The sequence below is a fragment of the Ambystoma mexicanum genome, chromosome 4q (genome assembly GCF_040938575.1).
Source record: "Ambystoma mexicanum isolate Mex_15411 chromosome 4q, UKY_AmexF1_1, whole genome shotgun sequence".
In the NCBI taxonomy this organism is placed as follows: domain Eukaryota; kingdom Metazoa; phylum Chordata; class Amphibia; order Caudata; family Ambystomatidae; genus Ambystoma; species Ambystoma mexicanum.
Window position 1 is genome coordinate 623,257,071 of NC_090928.1, and position 21,141 is coordinate 623,278,211.

Consider the following 21,141-nt stretch of genomic DNA (forward strand, 5'->3'; position numbering starts at 1 on the left):
CTGGCTGGACGCCCCTATGGAGTTCAGAAGTGATGACACTTGCTCTTGTCACCCGATCGCAGTGTCCATCAGTGGTTTGTCTCTCTGATATTGTCCCTGGTGTTGCTAGGATGTGTCGATTTCTTCCTGATTGGGGTTCCCAGAGGAGCCATTTGTGACCTTCAGCTGCAGATAGGACTGATCCAAGATGGATGCAAGAAGTGATGATCTGTGTAAATGAATTGGAATGTTTAATTTTAGTTCTAAATAATTAAACCGTAGCCTTTTTCACAGTATAGTATGATGCTAGTAACTACAGCATATTCATTATGTCACTTTCTGTTATTAACTAAATACCAGGCTCCTAATGTACACACCTTTTTTCCAAGAGATCAGCTGTTTCTGGTTTCTGCAAATATATCAACCTGACATTGGTGAAATGAGGATCCCCTAACCATAGCCCTCAACCCCCTTTTGGAGGGTCAGCTGAGAATTCTTGATTCATTTCTAGTTAAATGAACCTACAAATCACGTCTTTCTTGCTGTGACCCTTCCAAAAAACGCCTTCAGCCCCCAATGCCTATGTTTGGGAACTGTTGGATTCGCGGATTTGCACCGCTGTGAGATTTGTGGGTAAGTGACTGATTTTGTAGACCTGAATAGGTGCAATCTGGGTTGATTGAGAAAAGGCATTAGTCACCCATCCTACCGCCCAGGTTACATAGTGTATTACAATAAACGCAGCTACCGCAAACCATCTCGAGCAGGATTACAAGGCTGCAACAATGCGCAAAAGGAAGGCATTCAGTCATTTTCAGGTGTATTTGGGGATTTTGTAAGCACCCTGAGACAATTGTCTGAAACAAGGGATGTGACCAAAATCCTTGGGTCTCAGTCCAACCTCAAGCCTGGTGCGTGGATGAACGTTATGATGCTTTTTGCAATATAATTGCATCATACCACACCACAGTAGGTTCACATTCCACTCAGTTTAATGCAAGGAAGGGGCTCAGAGTTGATGAAGACGATGTTCGGCTAGGCATGAATGTTTTTAGGTGCAAGTGGTTAATGGTAACGAAGAGAGTTAATCAGTCTTGAGAGACCTTCTTGTGCAGTTATGCTTGTAGATAAGGAAAACGTAGCCTTTTTTAAATAGCATATTCTGTTGATAATAAATAAACATCTTTATAACATCACTTCTGTTATTTACAAAATACTAGGTTGTGTTTTTGGAGCTCATTGTTTCCAATCGCGTTGCTCGTGGTTTGGCTCTTCTGAACAAGCAGGACTTCCGGGCTCGGCTGCATATACATTTCTTGTCTTGCTCACCTCTACCTAGAATATTTTCCTTAACTTTAGCCTCTTGCAGTCCCCATCAGTAGAGCATATATGGGCTCGCTGCTGTAGTCACAGGGTTCTCCCTTGGCCTTTTTCTTGTAGATTGTGGGTGGTGCACAACAGCCTCCTTTGCGCAGCTCTCCATCCCTAGGATTCATTCTCACACTAACATGGCTCTGTGATCTTAGAGAGATGCTCTTTCAGCTGCCTCTATATCATTACTGTTGTATGTGCAAATGTCATTTAAACCCTGCCCTTCATGGGTCTGCCACCCACCCCCTTTTCTTACCTCCCTGTGGCTATGCTCGCCAGTTGGTTCTCCACCCCCAGGGGTTCTGCTTCCCTCTGTAGGTTGCTGCACCACGCAGATCTCTCCAACCTGCTGCCCTGCTTCACCAGGTGGGTCTGCTTTGTAGTGATGCTTTAGTGCTGGACTGGCCACCTCTGGAATGTATAAGGGGTGGGTTCTGTCTGACTCCTCTCAGGACCTCCTCCTCTCTGATCAGCACCCACTATAGTCAGTAGTTTGCTCCAGCCTGGTGAAGGCACCCTCGACCCCTCATCCCACGAGGGTGGCAATGCTTGACCACCACTGATGCCATTGTTGTAACTTTTCTACTTGATTCCTTTGTGTCAGCCCACCTCCAAGGGATCGCTTTCTTACAGTTTGGGCATTTGCCTGGCCTCTTTGAGATCCGTGTCAGGAGGGGGTAAGCGGCGCAAGAGGGTGCCTCACATTTCCAGCATGGCTGCCAGGGTGTTGCTTTAAAGAGATGGGCTTGGCAGTGCATAAGTAGAAATGTCCCACAGTCTTAATTATAGTAGGTCTTGTGGCAGTCACATGCTGCTAGAGCTGCAGAACATAGGTTCTTGCTTCCATCTCCTGACTTACTGTTCTTCTCTGGTGTTTTTGCTAGTCCTTGCTATTTTTGATACCTAAGCCACACTTGACCTAGAACATTTGCTGGTGATGTGTCTATCTCTCTGTTGAGCCCAAATTGATTATTTTGGGAAATTAACAAACCCAGACAGAAAAGAGAAATTCCAGTTACGTATTTATACAGGTGTGCCCCACCAACATTCTAAGAATATCTTCCATTTTAGGCACTCTGTTTCAGACACAGAGAGACCCGCTGTTTGTATTTCATCCAAGTATTGATGAAGTAGCTGTATGCTTATATGTCTAATAATATGATTGCATGACATATGAGGTCTATTAGGGTGAAAGATTGCATATAACACCGTGATTTACACTATGTATGTATGATGGCCATTTTCTATTTACAGGGCTTGTCGCCTACTAGTGCCTGCCAGAGGGTCCTTCAAGACATATACCGCAGGGTGGGAAACAGTAAGATGTTTGAAATTGGAATAATCGCCATGAATATGAAGGTACGTTTTCAACCGGTGACTGCATGAAATGTATATAGTCTATGGTATGCACTGTTCCCCTGAGTCTCTGTGAGGATAGGTACAATATGATCTTTGCTGCCCGTTGGAGGCAGCCCCAAATAGGAGCTTGAAACCTTGATAAAATCAGAGTGAAAGAAACAAACAACATAGATGGACCAAATGAGACAAAAACAGGACCCTGAGGACGGGGCCGAACTTTATGGTGCAACCTTTGACCCAGGCGATATCATGGGAAATCAACCATTATTTTAAACCTATCATCTGAAAGGTAAACCCGCAGAATAGATCATTTGATTATAATTTGTAAGGGGCCTCAATGGGTCGATGCACCTGCTGCAGCGTTCTGTGTAGATGCTGTGGGTCACCTGTTTGTATGTTGGATGTGCTAGAAAATCATGTATTACTTACATAACTGCTTCAGGTGGTACCCACATTCCCTGGATGGTGGGAGAAAAGGGGGTAAAACTAAAGCAAAGCATGGAAGGGAGCAAGCTTTAGTAGTAGGCCAGAAGCTCTCATCTCTGAAATTAATTTCTTTCCCCTCCACCACCCCACTTACAAGCTTTGTAGCCTATGAAGACCCCATGGCTGCTACACTAGGGTGATTGGATGCAGTAGTGTTAAGAATGAACTCGGCTTGGCAAACCTTTTACACAGTCAAAGCCCAGGTCAGCCCCTCGCTATTGAAATAATGTATTGATTGATTGATATTATATTTCTATCGCGCTCATGCACAAGTGTTTCAGAGCGCGACCAGGCAGGGAAAGGGAATAGGGGAGAACAAAAACAACGATCTTACTAGGCCCAGTGACATTGAAAACGTGCAAGTGCAGGGTAGAGGGAGAAGGGGGAGAAGTGCATGGAAGGGGGAACAAAAGGAGAGTGCGGAGCGAGAAGGAAAAAAAACAAAAATAATAATAAAATAATAAATAAAAAGGCAACAAACAATCGGAGTGCAGCCAGCAAGTGGCAAGTGCTGGGTTTATGGCAGCAGGCCGTGTAGGTCTGAAAGTGCAGGAAGAAAAGGGGAGGGCTGTATGGGTACAGATACAGACCCCAGTGCAGGGGGTGGCCCGGAGGCAGTGCGTGAGGGTGGCAAGATGAGCAGGGACCTGGGCCCAGAGGACAGAGGGTGGCCAGGTGCATGGTGCCGAGGGAGAGCAGAATCAACAGGGGAGAGGGGAGGAGAAGGCAGAAGCAAAGAGGAAGGTTTTGAGGTGCTTCCGGAACCAGAGATGGTTCTCCTCAAGTTTTAGAGTGGCAGGGAGGCTGTTCCAGAGGGAGGCCCCAGCCGAAGACAGAGATCTAGCCCCAGCTCGTTTCTTTGAGAAACGACTGACCCTGAGGGAGTTAGAGGTAGAGGAGCGGAGTGCTCGAGATGGGAGGTATTTGCGGAGGGATAGCTGAAGTTATGTTGGACCCAGGCCCCAGAAAGCCTTGTGGACAATGCAGAGGGTTTTGAATTTAATCCTTGCATCCACAGGGAGCCAATGGAGAGATTTCAGAGCTGGAGAGATACGATCCCAGGGCTTGAGGCCAAGGACAAGTCTCGCAGTCCTGTGTTGTAGTACTTAATGTGTTTTCTTTTTGCTCAGAGACTACCATGGCTCACAACAGGCGATGGTGTCATGAGCAATAACCAAGCTAAAGGACAATTCTGCATGTGATGTCCACTATATAAATGATGATGTTATTAATTTCTTATGGAGCAAACAACAGTCCATTAAACCATGCCTGAGTGAGGCTTATTGTGTAGTTCACACTTCACAAAACCAGTTCTAGGAGAGAGAAAATTTGCCAGCCAATGAAAATAGATCCATTTAGCCAAAATGATTTCCCTGGATCGCATTGATTGGTCAATCGAGGATGCCCAGCTGCGAGTTGCACAGTTTGCACATTTTCGAACTTATCAATGCACACGTTCCTGTTGCATTGTTGCATCTTTGTGTCCTAGCTCAGGGATGGATTTTGGCAAGTTGTGGCCTTTTTACCCGTATTGCTCTCTATGCTTGTACAGTACTGCTTGTTCTAAAACGCAGAACTACACGTACCAAAATGCAATCTGGTGGGAGCCTGAAAGCCAAGATTCACTGAGCATCTCACATTGGCCAACTTGAGAATTCTAGAATATGGGTGTGGGACAAAATAATGTTCTCTTGGTTAGTATTTCAAACAGTAATGCATACTATTGATATGGATGATGTAAATACCAGTTAAAATCCCACCCAAAAAACGAGTCCTATAATAACTTACATCAACTGGTGGTTTTCAGTTTTACCAAATATTTACAGTCTGTTTCTTTAGAGAAATTGGAATAGGGTTTTTAGTGATTGCCTTATATAATTGAACTCCTTTAGGTAACACTGAAAGAGCTTGTGGGAATGATAAACTGAAGTGTTAATGGTCCTTCATTACACAGCAGATGACCCTGCTTTGTCTGCTCTATAGGATAAATAATCGTTCCTGCAAGAAAAGGCTAAAGGTTAAGGGGTATTCCTGGCTACTCCTCAGCCCCGCCCCTATAATCAATGCTCTGTAGTTTGCTGTCTGGGTAGACGAGTGTCGGGTGGGCTGGAGGACAAGTCTGAAAACCTCCAGCCCCCTATCTAGGTAGTCAGACTAATTAGATTAGACCCCTGAGGAATGTCCAACATTAAGAGAATTTAAGACAGAAACATGTTGTGTAATATAATGTGGAACATATACATTTGATGTAGTACGTCTGGTTGCACTATCAGGTTGATTGCACCCTGGTGGACTGAATAGTTTAGGGATTGGTGAAGAATTACTTGATGAATTTGTATGTAAATGCTCACATTTGCATTTGGTCTCCTTTTTGTAGCATTTAACTGTGATGGTTATTTGTCTCGATTGTACTAGTGCTGATATCCACCAATTTTACAACATTTTATATTCCTGTGATATTGTTCATCTAATCAATGTTTACATGTTTTGTATACTATTTCTAATTTATATATATTGTGATTTTAATGCTATATTTTGATAAATAAAAGAATGAAAATGCTTGGAATTATGTAGAATTAGTGAATTGTGGCAATAGGCTCTCTAGTACGGTCTCTCCCTTTAGTTGAGTCGATGGCTACAAAGCCTTATACCCAGTGCTTAATTTTCAAGAAGAAATGTGCCACGGCCGAAATACTTTCTAGCATGCCTGTGACACATCGGGCATGCAGCTCCAGGCCCACTGTTGACACCATCCGCGGCTACTCCATTTATTTATTGATTTCATTTGTAAATGCAGTGTCAAGATATTTGGGGTTAAAGCTGCAACTCTCACTGGTTCATTGAGGGTGATGGATGCACTGTGTGATTTACAGATACCAATCAAAATAACATATTAGTTGTGTCTTGAAATAAAATAAATGTTTAAGTGTTTCTTTAAAAGACATTGGCCCTCATTACGACCCTGGCGGAAATCGAAATACGATGGCGGAAATGCAATACCGCCATCGAATAGCGCTCGGTGCGATTATGACCCGTCACCGCAAAGTACGATGCCATTAGCGACACCGCAGTGAACGCCAACGCTAACTGCACCAAGTATGCGCGCGCGCGCCATGCCAAACCGCAATTACCACCATGGCGCAACGGTACGCGAATTCTGACCCCAGCGGACATGCACCTAACGCCATCAAGCACGGCGGAAAGTACCATTCCGCCATGGTGAGAAGTACGGCATCGCGAACCAACCGTAAACGGCCCTACTGAGTGCCTGTACACCGCTCCCTGGCCACATTGTACAACTCCCCGTAGGTGCAATGAAGCCACACAATGCAACCAGTGAAATGTACAAGTCATCCATGCCTGCCAACGAACAAATGAATCTCAAGAGGGGCCAATGGGAGCTGCAGGGCACAGATGGCACGAATACAGAAGCCACACAAATGGACATGACCTCAGTCTCCCTCCAAGAAACGCACGCAAACACAGGCACCTGTGACCAGCCATATTCTGATAATCACATCATACCACCAATCCAACTGGCTGACCGGCATCTGTTACACAAAAGCCATTCCCCCGCCCCTGAGCATCACATCATCAAAACAGTCACATTGGCAGCCCTCATCCCTGACCTCACTGGGCTTCGTAGGCAAACGCGCCCAGCACAGTACCACGCAACTATACTCCGAAGCTGGAACCCAATGCAGATCTCCTCACAATACATCGCTCCACAAATAGGAATATGACACATCACCTGCAAAGAAGAACGCTACACGGTTCATATCAGAATAGGAATTTAATGCACAACAAATTCACCAAGCCCATACAGCCATCAGGCCATGAACTCCAAAATACATTTCACCATTGTGGGCTGCATCCGCAATAAATGACCAGCTACTTCTTGTGTGACGCCCTGTACCCTCATGGCACACAGGGGCTACATTCTCGTACGAAAAGGCAACATGGAAGCGCCTCGACCCGCAGGGCCGTCCCAATAGGGAGGCACTAGTCCAGCTGAAAGGCCGAAATGTCGCTCCTAGCCACTAGTACTGCGTAAGGGCATGTGGCCAATTGCCGATCGTCCCATAAGATCGTAATGCTGCTCCACTGATGAACACGAAGCAGCAGGTGTCGGGAGTAAAATCCATCTGCAGGAGTGGCATACAGATGGCAGTGGCAAAAGGGGAGGAGATACCTGTCACCCAAACGAAATGAAAAAGAATAGTATGGCCATCAGAACTACATTTGAATTACTCACTTCAATGATCACACCAAATCCACAGCCATATGCATGCTAGCCCACTCCAAAGGATCATCACCAACCAAAAACCACTAGCGATTCATAACTATCTATATCGAGGTGAAAACACTATCACAAATGCCTGCTTCCATACTCACATGACATGTGAAACTTCCATTGAGTCTGTGCGTAATGCAGCCTGCAAAATCCACTGTGCCCCAGCCCGTAATTCCAGTGTTGTGAAGCAACATGTAATTGGGAACGTCCGGCCTTATCGCCCACTTCGCTATTGCGCATCCCATACTATTCATATCAATCATTGCATCCTCGCCATGGCCCCTGTTCCAAGGACATTGAACAATAGAACGTTATATTTGCAGTCAGACCTGTGGGCATCTCCTCGCCGCTAGCTGAAAACCGAAAGCGCCGTCCTTCGAATTCCTCATTTGCAACATCACGTCGAAAAGGCATCTGTGGCCGCTTGAAATCACAAATTAATCCATCTAGTGCGGCTGTGTGTGAAAATGGCAACTGCCTTCACTCACAAATGGGACGCCCCGCCCATCGGTGAACCTCGGTGCAGTGTTGCATGAGGGTCCACCGTAACTCGAGTACTACGTTCCACTGACCCTTCACAAGTCTGTTCGCGACTGCAAAGATAGTATGTGAAACAATGGGACCAAAGCAGAATGAACATATCAACCAATGTTACACTGCCATCGGGTACAAATACATGATTGTAATGGCAAGATGCCATTCGTCGAATTGCAGCGTTGTGTGCGGGACGTGCTCGCCCAAAGGGGAGAGCAGCTTGCACAGGTGGAATGAATCACCACAGGTGGAGGCCATACAGCCTGGAAACACATAAATTGCACACCCAACCCTCTCCCACAACCACACCCACTCCGAAATGCTACCGGCAGGACTAGCCATGTTGGCCCTGGGGGACCTGATAGCACTGCAAGTACTCCAACTTCAAGAAGAAGACGAACACCGACTACAACCGGCCGCACGGAGGAGACGCAGGAGGAGGAGGAGGAGGAGGGCAAGGCAGGGCCAGCAAGGGCCGCCAGCACAGCCACTACCACCACGCAGGCAGCCCGCAATCCCACGCCTCCGAGCACATCCGTTCAACCTCACTGATGAGCAGATCCACACCCTCTACCGTTTGGACCGGGACACCATAACCGCCATTGTGGACATGACACAGGCTGACCTTGCCAGCATGATAGATAGCCCAACCGCCATCCCACCCCTACTGAAGGTGGTGTCTGTACTCCACTTCCTGGCCACAGGCACCTACCAGCACACAGTCGGACAGTTGCATGGCATTTCACAGCCACTGTTCTCACGGACACTATTGCAAGTGCTCGATGCCCTCCTGCAGCACGCAGACGACTACATCTCTCTACCGCGCTCGGAGCAGGAAATTACGAACACAAAAGTGGGATTGCATGCACTTGGCGGCATACCGGGTTGCATTGGTGCCATCGACTGCACCCATGTGGAATTGGTCGTCCCACATGCCATGGAGGCCCAGTACCGCAACCGAAAACAATTTCATTCTCTGAATGTACAAATGGTGTGTGACTCCAACAGGATCATTACACATTGTTGTGCCCGATTCCCTGGATCAACCCATGATTCTATGGTCTTGAGGAACTCTACAATACCACGCTACATGGAGCGACACGCAGGGAACAGATCCTGGCTACTCGGTGAGTCTCATTTCAAGCATGATAGTGTGGGGTATGTGATGCGGCAATGACCTGGCAGGAAGGGGGGGTGCGTACGTAGCAATGGCATTCCTCAAAATACCTTCATTGTCCACATACAGGTGATGCCGGGTATCCACTGAAGAGATGGCTCCTTACACCAGTCCGCAACCCACGGGACCAGCATGAGGAGGACTACAACCATGCCCACTCACGTACCCGTGTAGTCATAGAACAGGCATTCGGCCTACTGAAGACTCGTTTCCGCTGCCTCAGCAGGTCTGGCGGGGCACTCCTGTACCGCCATGAGAAGGTTGCAAAGATGGTCATGGCATGTGTCATGCTACACAACATGTGCGTACGTAGAAATGTGCCCATGCCCCCTGACGCAGAACTGCAAGCACCTGAAGATGGTCATGATGAGGGTGGGGATGTGGCAGCACCTCAAGGAGTCTGCGAGGCACAGGAGGGCCGTGACATTCGTCAGCATATCATAGATGCATGCTTCTAGCACTCACGCCTGGTGGCTGATACATGGACACGGGACTTGTGGCACTGTGTGTGTCTGGAACATGCACAATATGGACTGTACGCCTATAATGGCCTCGTACACAAAGATCAATGTCCACACATCTCATTGGATGATCGTGCATTGTTTATGGCATATGTGATATCATGTTAAACACCCTATCGACCCGCCACCCAAGTGAGCCCAACACACCCCCTCCACCCTCCTACCTCCCCCCCGAACACCAGTGTCCAAAGATGCTCATTGTCAGTGGGCAGTCGCTATTGCAAGACCCCTCTCCGGGTATCGGGGGCACCCCTGCCTGTGGAGCGCAGGTTCCTCCCAGATCTACGTTGGGGGCTGCCCTGGACGGAACTTGCAACGGATGATGTCTCTGCCTGCTCACGTCCATGCATGTCCCTAAGGGTTTGTGAGAGCTCAGTGAGCACACGGCGCACAGCGGCAAGTTCAGCACATACGTCTTTGGACGTCGCATGCAGTTCCCCCCTCAGGCTCTCGGTGCTTTTCTCCATTTGTGCCCTTAGTGTCTCTGTGCTTCTCTCCATTTCTGCCCTAAGTGTCTCAGTTGATGTTTCTATGGCTGCCTTAGTACCCCCACATTCATCAGCATGGTCCTTGAGGAGCGTGGCCAGTTGCTGCTGTTGCACGATCACCTGGTCGAGGGACTGTTGCCTCTAATGTGCCATGGCCATTTGCGGTGGTGTCACAGAGGGGCTGGTCACCTGATGTTGCCTTGCCACAGGGCTTGTGGGGGATGGCCAGTCGCCGTCTTGTGGGTGCCCCTGCGTGGTATCCTCATGGTGTACGGGATGAAACAGACAGGGGGATTGAGACAGGTCATGGATGGATCTAACTTCGACATCCCCGTTTTCTGTGTCGGAGCATGCTGCCATTAATGCAGTGTCACCTATGGTGCTGCTGCCACCAGAAGCAGTGCCTACTGTGGCATCCATTGGGGGGACCTGTGGTGGTGCTGTTGTGGGCATGCTGGCTGCTGGGGTGCCTGTTGGAGTTCCCTCCTGTGTGCTGCCACTCGATTTGTGCTGCTGCCGTGTCTTGATGCGTGCAGCTGAGGTGGAGGGTCTTTGGCCGTTGGTCTTGGCCCTCTTTGCAGGTGTGCTGGTAGGGGTGTCCTGGAGCTCGTCGTTTGAATCGGACCCTGTGGTGGAGTAAAGGAGGGCGAGCGTTATAAATGGGTCTGTGGAAATTGGAATGGTAATGTATCACATGCATTGGGGTGGTACCTGAGGGTGATTTGGGTTGGGACCTTGGAGGTGGTTTCATTTGTGTGTGGAGTGAGGGTGCAGTTGTTTTGCAGCCTGCAGTTAGGGTGTGCCTGCTGCAGGTGTAGAGGGTGTTTTTAGGATTTTTAATTATTTATGTATTTAATGTGACTTTTAATGTGTGCTATCAGGCCTATGCATGTGGCCGTTCTCCTGGACATGTGTTACTGTTGCACTATGTGGACACGTGGTACTTCACATGATTGGACATTGTGGTTTTGGCATTGTTTTATTTGGGGCACCTACCTGATTCTTCGGTTGTCTGCACTCCTTTCTCCATCCCTCCGACTCCCTCTATACTCTCCATTCCAATGGTGGAGGCACAGATTTCTTCCCAGGGGGTCAACTTGATGGGTGATTCCGATCCCCCACCGGTAGCTGTGGCAATGTTGCGGTTGGCAGAAAGTATGCTACGGACGCGGATCCGCAGGTCGTCTCATCGCTTTCTGCATTGCTGTGGGTTGCGGGGTGCGGTCCCCACCGCACTTACACGCTGTGCCACCAGGGCCCATATGGCCTTCTTGTTCGCAAGTGCCGTCCTGGTCATTTGCGTGGAGAAGACGACGGCAGCATTCTCCTGGGGGGTCTCTGTGAGCACGGTGAGTTCCTCACGGGAGAAGTGGACCTGCCGCTTGCGGTCGCACGCTTTCTTCGCTACTTTTCCCATTATTCTTGGTTTCACTAGGGTGGCTAACGGGTTGGGATGTGTCTCAGGGTAGTGTTTTTAATGGTTGTGTGGGAATAGTGTTTTTATAGGTGTACGGCGTGATGTTTCCCGTTCCGGGACCATGTTTTTACTTCCGTTTCCGTATATTTCCGGTCACCGTACTTTCCGGTTGCCGCTCATTACGGTGACCGCTAAGATGGGTGGCGGAATTGCACCTAGGGCGCCGTACGGCGGCGGTGTGGGCCGTTTTGGGGTCATTTCCGCCATCGCGGACTTTGCACTTCCGCCATGGCGTGGTGCTCGTGCCCGATGGGTCGGAATAAGCCGCACTTTGCTCCGTCGTGCAATGGCGGAAACGCTATTTACGCTATGGCGGTCCGGTCGGTCGATTTCCGCCAGGGTCGTAATGAGGGCCATTGGCTCTCATTACAGTTTTGCCGCTATCCGACCAGTAAATCCAGCGGAATACCAGCAAACAGTTATTACTGTGCCCGCCGCCTGATATGCCGGAATTACTGGCATATTACAGGTGGCAGGAATGACAACAAATCCCCATTCCATGTAGTCCCATAGGACTCCATGGGTGATTGCTGGTATATCCAGCAGCGTTAATACCAGTGCCGGTAATACCAGCTGGTTTTTGCCAGTGGGGTGCCTGAGTCATCTCCAGCTCTTTGCTGGATGTAAATCATGTCACTTGTAGTTTTCTGGTCGGGAAACTTGCTGGTAACCGTAATTACCACCACATTAATTCCAGACCGTCAAACTGATAATGAGGCACATCATCTTTAACATTTTGCTCTGAACCTATTGGTGGCAAGTGGAGCATGTTAACCATTTATCCACAGAAACAACAAAGAGCCAGCATGCTTTCCTCCTATAGTAAATAGATGTAGAATTGCAGGCAAAATCATTAGTGAACCGATGAGCTTGCCGGTCAAACAATGTAGCAAAATCTTATTGTATAGGTTGACACTTACGACAAGCACTATTCTTCGATATTGGCCTTTTAACTGACTTGCCCCTGTGCAGGGGCAGCTGGCTGGTGACTGTCCTGTTCTTGTCAACCCTCCATGCTGGTTATAACAGTAGAGGATCTGTAGCAATGTCATGCAGTGTGGGGACATGGATAGCAACAGTGTCACCTTAAAACTCACTGATATTCATGAAAATAGATAAATATCCCAGCCCTAACAACTGGGGCCATCAGGTTTGTGAGTAACAATGAGCAAGCCCTTGATGCAGATGCCCAGGCCAGCGAACACAGATGTTGGTTGTTATACCACTATGACTGACTGACAGTTAAAATAATAAAGTTGCCAAAATACCACAACACAATCAAGCTGGGATCATAAATAAGTGCCAGAGCGTAGAATTAAGTGCAGGGGCTGAGCCTTGGCAAGCTCCCACCCCCATATTAAGCACTGCTTATACCACATGATGGGGAAATGCTTCTGTAAACCTCGTTGGCAAGTGTATGCTGTATTATGTTTTTGTATTTAGCACCTTTAACAGTTTAAAAACTGCCATAAAGGATGCTACATCAATTCACAGAGTGGTACAAATATGGTTGCAGTATAATCCTAGAATCGGATAACGTACATAGAATGCTTATTTGCCCATGTCAAAGTACAGCCTTTAAATACAAGGCATGTTATCACATATCATCACTGAAAAATTGGCACATTTTGCTTTGAATGCCCCTTTCAAAATTGTTAAGCAGTAGCTTTGTAACACTTTTGTAACACAACATTTGGATAAAAGAAATGTGTGTCTCAGGCGAGTTAAACTATCTTGTTTGCCACAACTTTATGATAGAGTGTTAGCTTGAATCTGCTCCAACACTTGGATAGGTCTTCAGCTGCATCACGCTGAATCACAAAATGAATGAAAACATCTTTCATTATTGAATTTACCAAGAATATGAATATACAAATCCTGCATGGCTACCGGCATTGGCATAACATAGCAAACAGCCGTGGAAAGTAATAACAAATAAAACCGTGATTGTTTATAAATGGCCTGTTGAATTATACACAAAATTGTTTTATGCCCAAGCTCCTGAGTGGACATCTTTCATAATGGATTTGAAGCAGCACTGTGCAGAATCATCTCATCCATTTGGATCAATATTATGCAGTTTAACCGTAGTTCGTTTGTGTATGCATGTATGTATGGGATTGGCATAGCTTGAACCTAGCTGGAGAGCAATAGAGGTCCACACTTTCTGAGAAGGATGCAAGAGGTACACAGCCAGAGGAAGGGGATTGGATGTTTGCCAGAGGGGAGGTCCAGTAGGTGACAGCTATCAATGTGCAATGAGGTGGTCGTTAGAAGATTCCTTGGCTCCTTGCTGGAGTGAAGGAGGGGAAGGAGTAAGTCTTGTGTGGTTGGATTGTGGTTCCAGTATGTGGCAGAAGATGCCGTGGCTTCTGGTGCTGAGCTGTCCTCCAGAAATGGTGAGTTTTGCAGCCAGCTAAGATGAAGCTTTTAGTCATCATTGCCATGTAGCGAATACGGGCGTGGAGTGATACACAGTGTTACTCATTTAAGGTATGGTGATGTGGTTGAATGTCTTCAGTGCTGTGATGTGGTGGGCTATGGTATCCCGGATAGCTTCCAACTGTATCAGAGTGGAGCAGTGATGCCTTTAAGGTGGGCATTAACACTATCCAAGTGGCAGAGGACCAGAGCTTGGACTACACTTGTGAAGCCTAGGACAGGGATGAAGGACTTGAATTGTCCACAAGTGTGTAAGCTGTCTAGGGGATTCTTGAGTTTTCTTTGTAATGTGTGGTTTGAAGGAGAGGTCACAGTCCATGGTGCGGCTGAGGGACTTGCCGCTGGGTGTAAACAGCAGTGCAAGTCCATCAAGTTCTATTTCAATGTCGAAACTACTCCCATATGTTATTATATATCCTACTCAATTAGGCTCTTGCAAGATTAGTGAGGTATGCAATCTAGCCAAACCTACCTAGTCCAGTATGGAAAGTGTTGCAGATGATGTCCACTGTTCCATTATAACAAATGTATTAAGACACATGTGAAAGGATCCCACTGAAATGGGTGTGTGTAGTGTCCATAAGACTAGATATAGGAACTTCCCTAATGCTCGAGCCAGGAGAGATTTGGTGATTTACTTTGAGGAAGCCATTGAACCTGAGAAGATAATCGAGGCTGTACTTCTATTTAAGTTCCTTAAAAGACCCATTATCCAGTAACCTACAGCAACAGAAATAAATCAAGACTACTTGTGGGATCCCTGCCTCTCCTTGTGGCAGCTTGGTTGAGCTCAAGGCTTAATCATAGTGGAAGAGATGTGCAGCTGTGCAATAATAAAGCACAACAAAATACAATCCAGAAATAATCAAAGGTCCAGATAGACGGTGGTAAAAACGTATTCTCTAATACAACTTAAGTATCGAGTGTGAAAACAGGCATAATTGGAAAGAAAATTACATTCCCATTTAATATATTTGGACAATTGGGCTTTACAATAAGTGTTTATTAGAAGAGTGTATAATGAAGTAGACTGGTAAGTGGAGCTTGTAGGATCAGGTAAGATTTATTTCAGGTAAAGTATCACAGAACAGGTTGTGTATTGCAAGGCCCCCAAAAGCATCCTCCCTCTCATCTCCAACTGCCCCTCTGGAACCCTCCTTTCAGGATTAAACACTGCCAAGGTGGCATGACGTGCCAGTCTGTAAGCATACAGCCTGCGCTCCACTGTCTCCCCCCAGCTCACCCACCACATCCAATGCTATTCTGACCACAAGCATGAGTGTATGGTTAAACCATTCAACTGCCTTATTTGTTTCAGGATGATACAGTGATTTATTGTGATGAGTCACTCCCACTCCTTCCAAAAAAGACTCTTAACACTCGCAAGATCAACTCGATTACATTATCTATCAGTAACTTCATTGGAAATCCTTCCCTCTGAAAGAGTTCATTAAGAAAACATACCACCTCTTTCAAATCTGCTTCTTGCACAACCTTCACCCACTTAGAATACAAGTCAGTGAGAACCCAACATGTACTTCCTTCTTTCCTTCCTCCCCTCTCCCCATCGACAGGCCCGAGCTCATCAAGAGCTACAAAATCCAAGGGCAGACTGGACAATTCCAGTGGCCTCAATGGTTGTCTACCGTTCCTGAGCATTGTGTCACATCAATACACATGGGACCGCCCTCATCATCTCTTCTACATCTGTAGCCATTTCTGTCCACGAGTAGTCGCTTCCCAGCCTTCGTTTTGATTTAGTAATCTTTAAGGGACCTTGATGCCCCACTGCCATTATTCTGCTTTTCACCTCTATCGCAGGAGGCAGCAACCTGCCATGTATACACACAAATCCTTCTTCCATACTCCACTCATCCCTAACCCTGTGAAATTGGCTAGGTTTGTCACCTTCACTTAGCCTTTCCCGCCCCCACTCAATGATTTTTATTACCTCTTGTAAGTCCTAATCTTCCAGCTTTCCCACTCGTCTTTAATGACTATTGCTCCACTAACCAGAGACCTTCTCGTCCTCCCCATACCCCCCTTCATCTTGTACATTCGCTCCCTCCCCTTTCTTGGTAGCCCTTGATAGGTAATCACCATCACATTTTCCCCCAAGGAATGTGCGCAAATGTAAAATAATGCGGTTGCAAGGAGCTAACCCATTGCATTATTCTGCATGATACTCCTTCTAGCCAGTCTAAGGAACTCATGGTGGCAACAGTAAAGACTGACACAAGTGATCACAGTTCAAGGGTGTTTATTAAACTGTATAGGTAGATTGGAAAAACACCTAATCTAAACCTAAATCTAAAATGGGAGGAAGCTTTGACCATCAAACAATAATAAGGCAGTACGAGAGGCGTCTTGTCAAAATAAAAGGGGCTATGCTAAACAACCTATTGCCATTCTTTACGCTAAATACAAAAAGAAGTGTGTGATAATGTTCAAAAGAGAGAAGGAAGTGTTCACAAATAATAAGTCAGGATTCGGTAGTTGGGGTCTGCCTTCCCCACGTTTTCAGCACGGGACAAGGTAGGATTTTGGAGCACAGCACACACTCGAGCTTTCCCAGCATGAGCAAACAGTTCCACTTTCGGGTATTAGGGCCTTCTGTGGTTAATTCTCTTTTCTACAAAAAGTCTCTTGCCGCCGTGGGCCTGATGTATTCAAAATAATAAACAAAAGTTATTTTCTGCTTGCTCGTTGATTGATGCCTTTCACCCTTGGATCCCCCTCTTCTGGGTGCAGATCCCTAGAAAGTTCCTTAATTATACCAGGACCCCCGATAGCTATGTTTTCCTGCTTTTGTGGGCCTGACAGGTTCAAAGTATCAGAACAAAGATTCATCAAACATTTCTAGAGTCCTCTGGTTTTATTTGGGTGATAGCACTTCACCTCTGGGTTCCCCCTGTTACGGGCTCAGACCCCTCTCGAATATCAGCTTCTCTTTGTCAGGTTCACTCTGGCATGGCATGCCTTCAAAGGCTTTCCTTATTGTACTTTTCTTTGTTGTATTCACGGGTCAGTGGGTGTTGGCTTCTCACCCTTGGATCCCCCTCTTTCGGGCTCAGATCCGACTCGACTGTTCGCCTCCTTTGATCGGGTTCACTATGGCTTTGAATGCAATTTTGTTGGTGACATTCGCAAATCTTAATGTCTTTTTATATAGTTCACTGTGGACATCCCTTTGCCGGGTTCACTCTTGTCAACACACTGTATTTCAGGACTTTAGACTTCGCCCCCTCTTTTTCAGCATCCCTCTTTCGTGTTCACTCTTGCCAATTTTGTGAAACGTGCCTTTTCCATTCAACTCTTACGATGCAGGTTTCACTTTCCTTACCTTCACAATCATCTGTCGGTCAAAGAGCTTCGACTTTACAGAGGATTTTACAAGACCCCTGTATGACCACTTTGACCCCTTCTCGCCTTTCCCAAAGGCCTTCTTCTAATAGTAGTTGCAACAATCGGGTAATCGGCCAGAGTTTCTTGAATGAGCACCCACGTGGTGCCAGACTCCTCTATTGCTAGTTTCCCCCTTTTAGCATCAATAGCCCTTTATGCTTTCACAGTTCAATTAGCCATTTGCTACTTTTCATTCAACACAGTTCGGTTTCTTATCGACTCTCCCCTCGACTCATCGGCTGTGATGAACCGCTTGGCTTTCCTTCTCTTTGAAGCCACGGTTGGTACCACAGAGACAAGCGTCTCTCCCTGGCTTGGTTATCAGCAGAGGAGGGTCTTTGTACCATTGACATCTGCTGCAACACACGCTGGCTATTGTTGGGCGTTTTACGATTCCCTCTGCGAAGGTTTCACGGGCCTTGGTTGGAAAGGGCAAGGTTGCTTCTCTCCTTGTCACCCTCTCGGTTCACGCCGTCTTTCTCCTCCTCTTGTACTTCTGTGCTTAGTTAGCTCTCTCGATGAGTGGTCTGCCTTGCTCGTATTGCGCTCTTGTGCTCCACCTTTTATCCCTGTGGGTAAGAAAGAAGGGCCGTCAGATGTGTGTGATTCTGGTTAATTGCCTGACCCTGCCTGACTATTGGCTTGGGACATGTCAGGTAAACAGTTTTAGCATTTGTCCGTTGTCTATCATAATGTAAGGAAGTGTTCAAGTTGAAAAAGGAGGGTGGGAGAGTTCCTGAGTATCCTATGGGGTAGGATGGAGAAAAGGTGTTACACAGTATTATAGCCCTCGTACTAGGGGGTTTGTTAAATTCGGAAGAGTGAGATTGGTAGGGGTTGTGAAATGAACGAAAATTACCAGCGTTTTTATCGTGACCTGAACAGGGGAGATTGGGAATGGTAGTGGATTGTCAATGCAGTATACTGGGGTTTTGGGAATAATCAAAGGGACATAAAGAAGAATGACTGGGTGTATTCAGGTAGGAAACAGGGAAACAGGGATTCTGGGAGTGTGGTTTCTAAGTGCAACAGGGTGTCGAATGGATTCACCAGATACGGAGGGGATGGTGGATTCTCGAAAAAGAGGTTCACTGGGTGGAATGGAGGTCGAGTTGATACAGCCCATAACATTTTCGAGGACTTCGTCTTCCTCGTCCCAGTCTCTGGTATAATACTGTGTCTCACCTGGGGCATTCCCCTGCGCATAACCCCGGGCTCCCCTACCCAGTTGATCCTCCCTTGCTCGTCCACCCCCAGGGTTGTGATCTGAGAGCGCCAGCCCTTCCTGGCCACATGAATAAGGGATTCTCGAGGTCTGCTGGGGAGAATACCCTCAGGTTTCTCACACCAGCGGCTCATGAACACTCCTACTATGGTTTATGATCTGCGTGAATTGTTAACTCCCTTCCCCAAAGAAATGCACAGAGCTTGTTGATAGCCCAGATAACTCTAAGGCCTTCCTTGTCTATGACTGAATATCTTGGCTCTGTCCTTTTCAAAGTTCTTGAGGCAAATGCCACTATGCACTCCACCCTGCTTTGCTTCTGCAAGCATACAGGACCTAACCCTGACTTACATCAGTCATTACCCATGTCTCACATTGGGTATCTTTGACATCCTGAAATACTCTCACACTCATACATCCATCAAAAATGTACTCCCTTCTTACATAACTCTGTAATATTCTCACACCTGTCAACAAAATGGCTGATACATTTTGCATAAAATTCCACAAGCCCAAGAATAGGTTTGACTTCCTGCCAGTCGTTGGGACTCTTTAGGTTTACAATGGCAGATCCTAACCCCCGCTTTAGCTCAAATCCTGTCTCACTCAATTTATGCCCCAAATACTCTCTAGACACCAGGCGAAATTTAAACTTCTCTCACCGCAACGCCCCCTCTGCCTCTGAAATAACCTGAAGCACTCTTCCCAATCTCTGGACATGCTCTTGCTCCGTTTTCCTGGTGACCAAAATGTCATCTTGGAAGAAGACAACAGCCTTCATATCTTTGAACAGAGCATGCATTACTTACTGAAACAATGCCGCTGCTGACAGTACCCAAAACGGCATCCTCTTAAAATGACAAGTCTCTTCCTGTGTAATAAACGTTGTGCCCTCAAGTGAACTCGGATCAAGCCTCACATGGAGGTAAGCTGATGCAAGTTGAGAGTACTAAACCCCTTGGCCCCACCCATCAGACTTACCATCTCTCCTATGTTGGGCAGGGGGAACATGTCTAACGCCACACTCCAATTTAGCCCCCTTAGGTCTACACACAACCTGTCCATTAGCTTTCCACGCTACAAAAATTGGTGAGACCTACTCACAGGCTCAAATATCCCCTGCTGTTGCATTTTTTTAATTTTCAAAGCAACTTCCTCCCTCATGCAAATGGATATATTCCTCACCTTGGCTACATCTGGCTCTGCACCCTCCTTCCCTCTAATGTGATGATGATAACCCTTCAGGCAACCCAACTCTTCCCTAAATCTCTCCTCTACTTTTCCATCCACACACCCCTGTAACAGAGCTACCAATCCTGGCACACTGGGTCTATTAATCCCAATTCCGTCTGCTCATACCACCGCAGAAGACTTCTCCCACTTTGCGAAGCATAGACAGCCACAGTGGGCCTCCCTTTGCACTCCATATTTATTTGGGATACTCCCATTATGTCGATTTGGGACACTCCATACACATTAGTCTTGACCCTATATTGCTTTAGCCACACATTCCTCCCCTTAACTTGTTCTTCCCACACTTCACAATCAATAATAGTGTAGTCAGACCATGAATCTATCAACATGGGGATCACCACCCCACAGACACTAACTTCGGCGTGGGCTTGTCTCCCTGCCTCAGCTTACTTCCAATTTGGCTTACAGAGAAACTCACATCATCTACATCTCCTTTCACACTATTAACTACTTCATGTGAGGGATCCTGGGCTCTCACCACCCTTACACCTCCCTTCAAAAAGTTCTCCCTTTGTCCCACATTTTCCACAGTCAGCCCTAAGCCCCAGAAAATTCCCAGAATTTGATAAATGAAATGTGCTTCTACATCTGAAACACTTTTCAACCCTTTTCCCTCTTTCAGGCGGAGCTTTGCCTATTCCCCAATTATTCGTAATCTGCCCTCCTTTGCAGGCCGTCCGCTTGTCAACAGTTGGTTATTCTTCTCTGTTTGTTTCTCACCCTTTTACAGTGGCACACTCTTCCCCCGAGCTCTTTTGGATCCTTCTTTTCCAGCTCCTGCATCATGTATTCAATTCTCTTTGCAATGTCGAACAACTCAGCTATGCTCGGATCACCGTTGCTCCATATTTCTTCCCTTATTTTACTTCCCTTGACCGTCAACATGATTGGTCCCAAACATGCTCATTATAGGACTTGCCAAAGTTGCATCTGTTCGCCAAAACTGCGTCAGCCCGGGTTGATGAATTCTTGGATGTCGTCACTTCTCCCTGAGGGGGAGCCCCTTCCGATGAGGCCAGGGAGGTGAGGCCCCTACCCATTTGTCCCCCTGGGGAAAGGTACTTGGCTGGAGGATTTCATGGGGAGATACTCCCACTCTAGAGACAGGGACGGACATCCAAAGGAGATG

At 46.9% G+C, this 21,141-nt stretch overlaps 1 protein-coding gene across 2 annotated transcripts in view; it reads left to right on the forward strand.

The window, feature by feature from the left end:
- Positions 1 to 21,141, forward strand: part of LOC138467869 (N(4)-(Beta-N-acetylglucosaminyl)-L-asparaginase-like) — a 601,150-nt gene that overhangs the window by 497,334 nt on the left and 82,675 nt on the right. For both annotated transcript variants that reach the window (XM_069608161.1, XM_069608162.1), the window contains one exon: positions 2,605 to 2,709. In XM_069608161.1, coding sequence (XP_069464262.1) covers positions 2,605 to 2,709 — 105 coding nt within the window. The remainder of the gene's footprint in view (positions 1 to 2,604; positions 2,710 to 21,141) is intronic.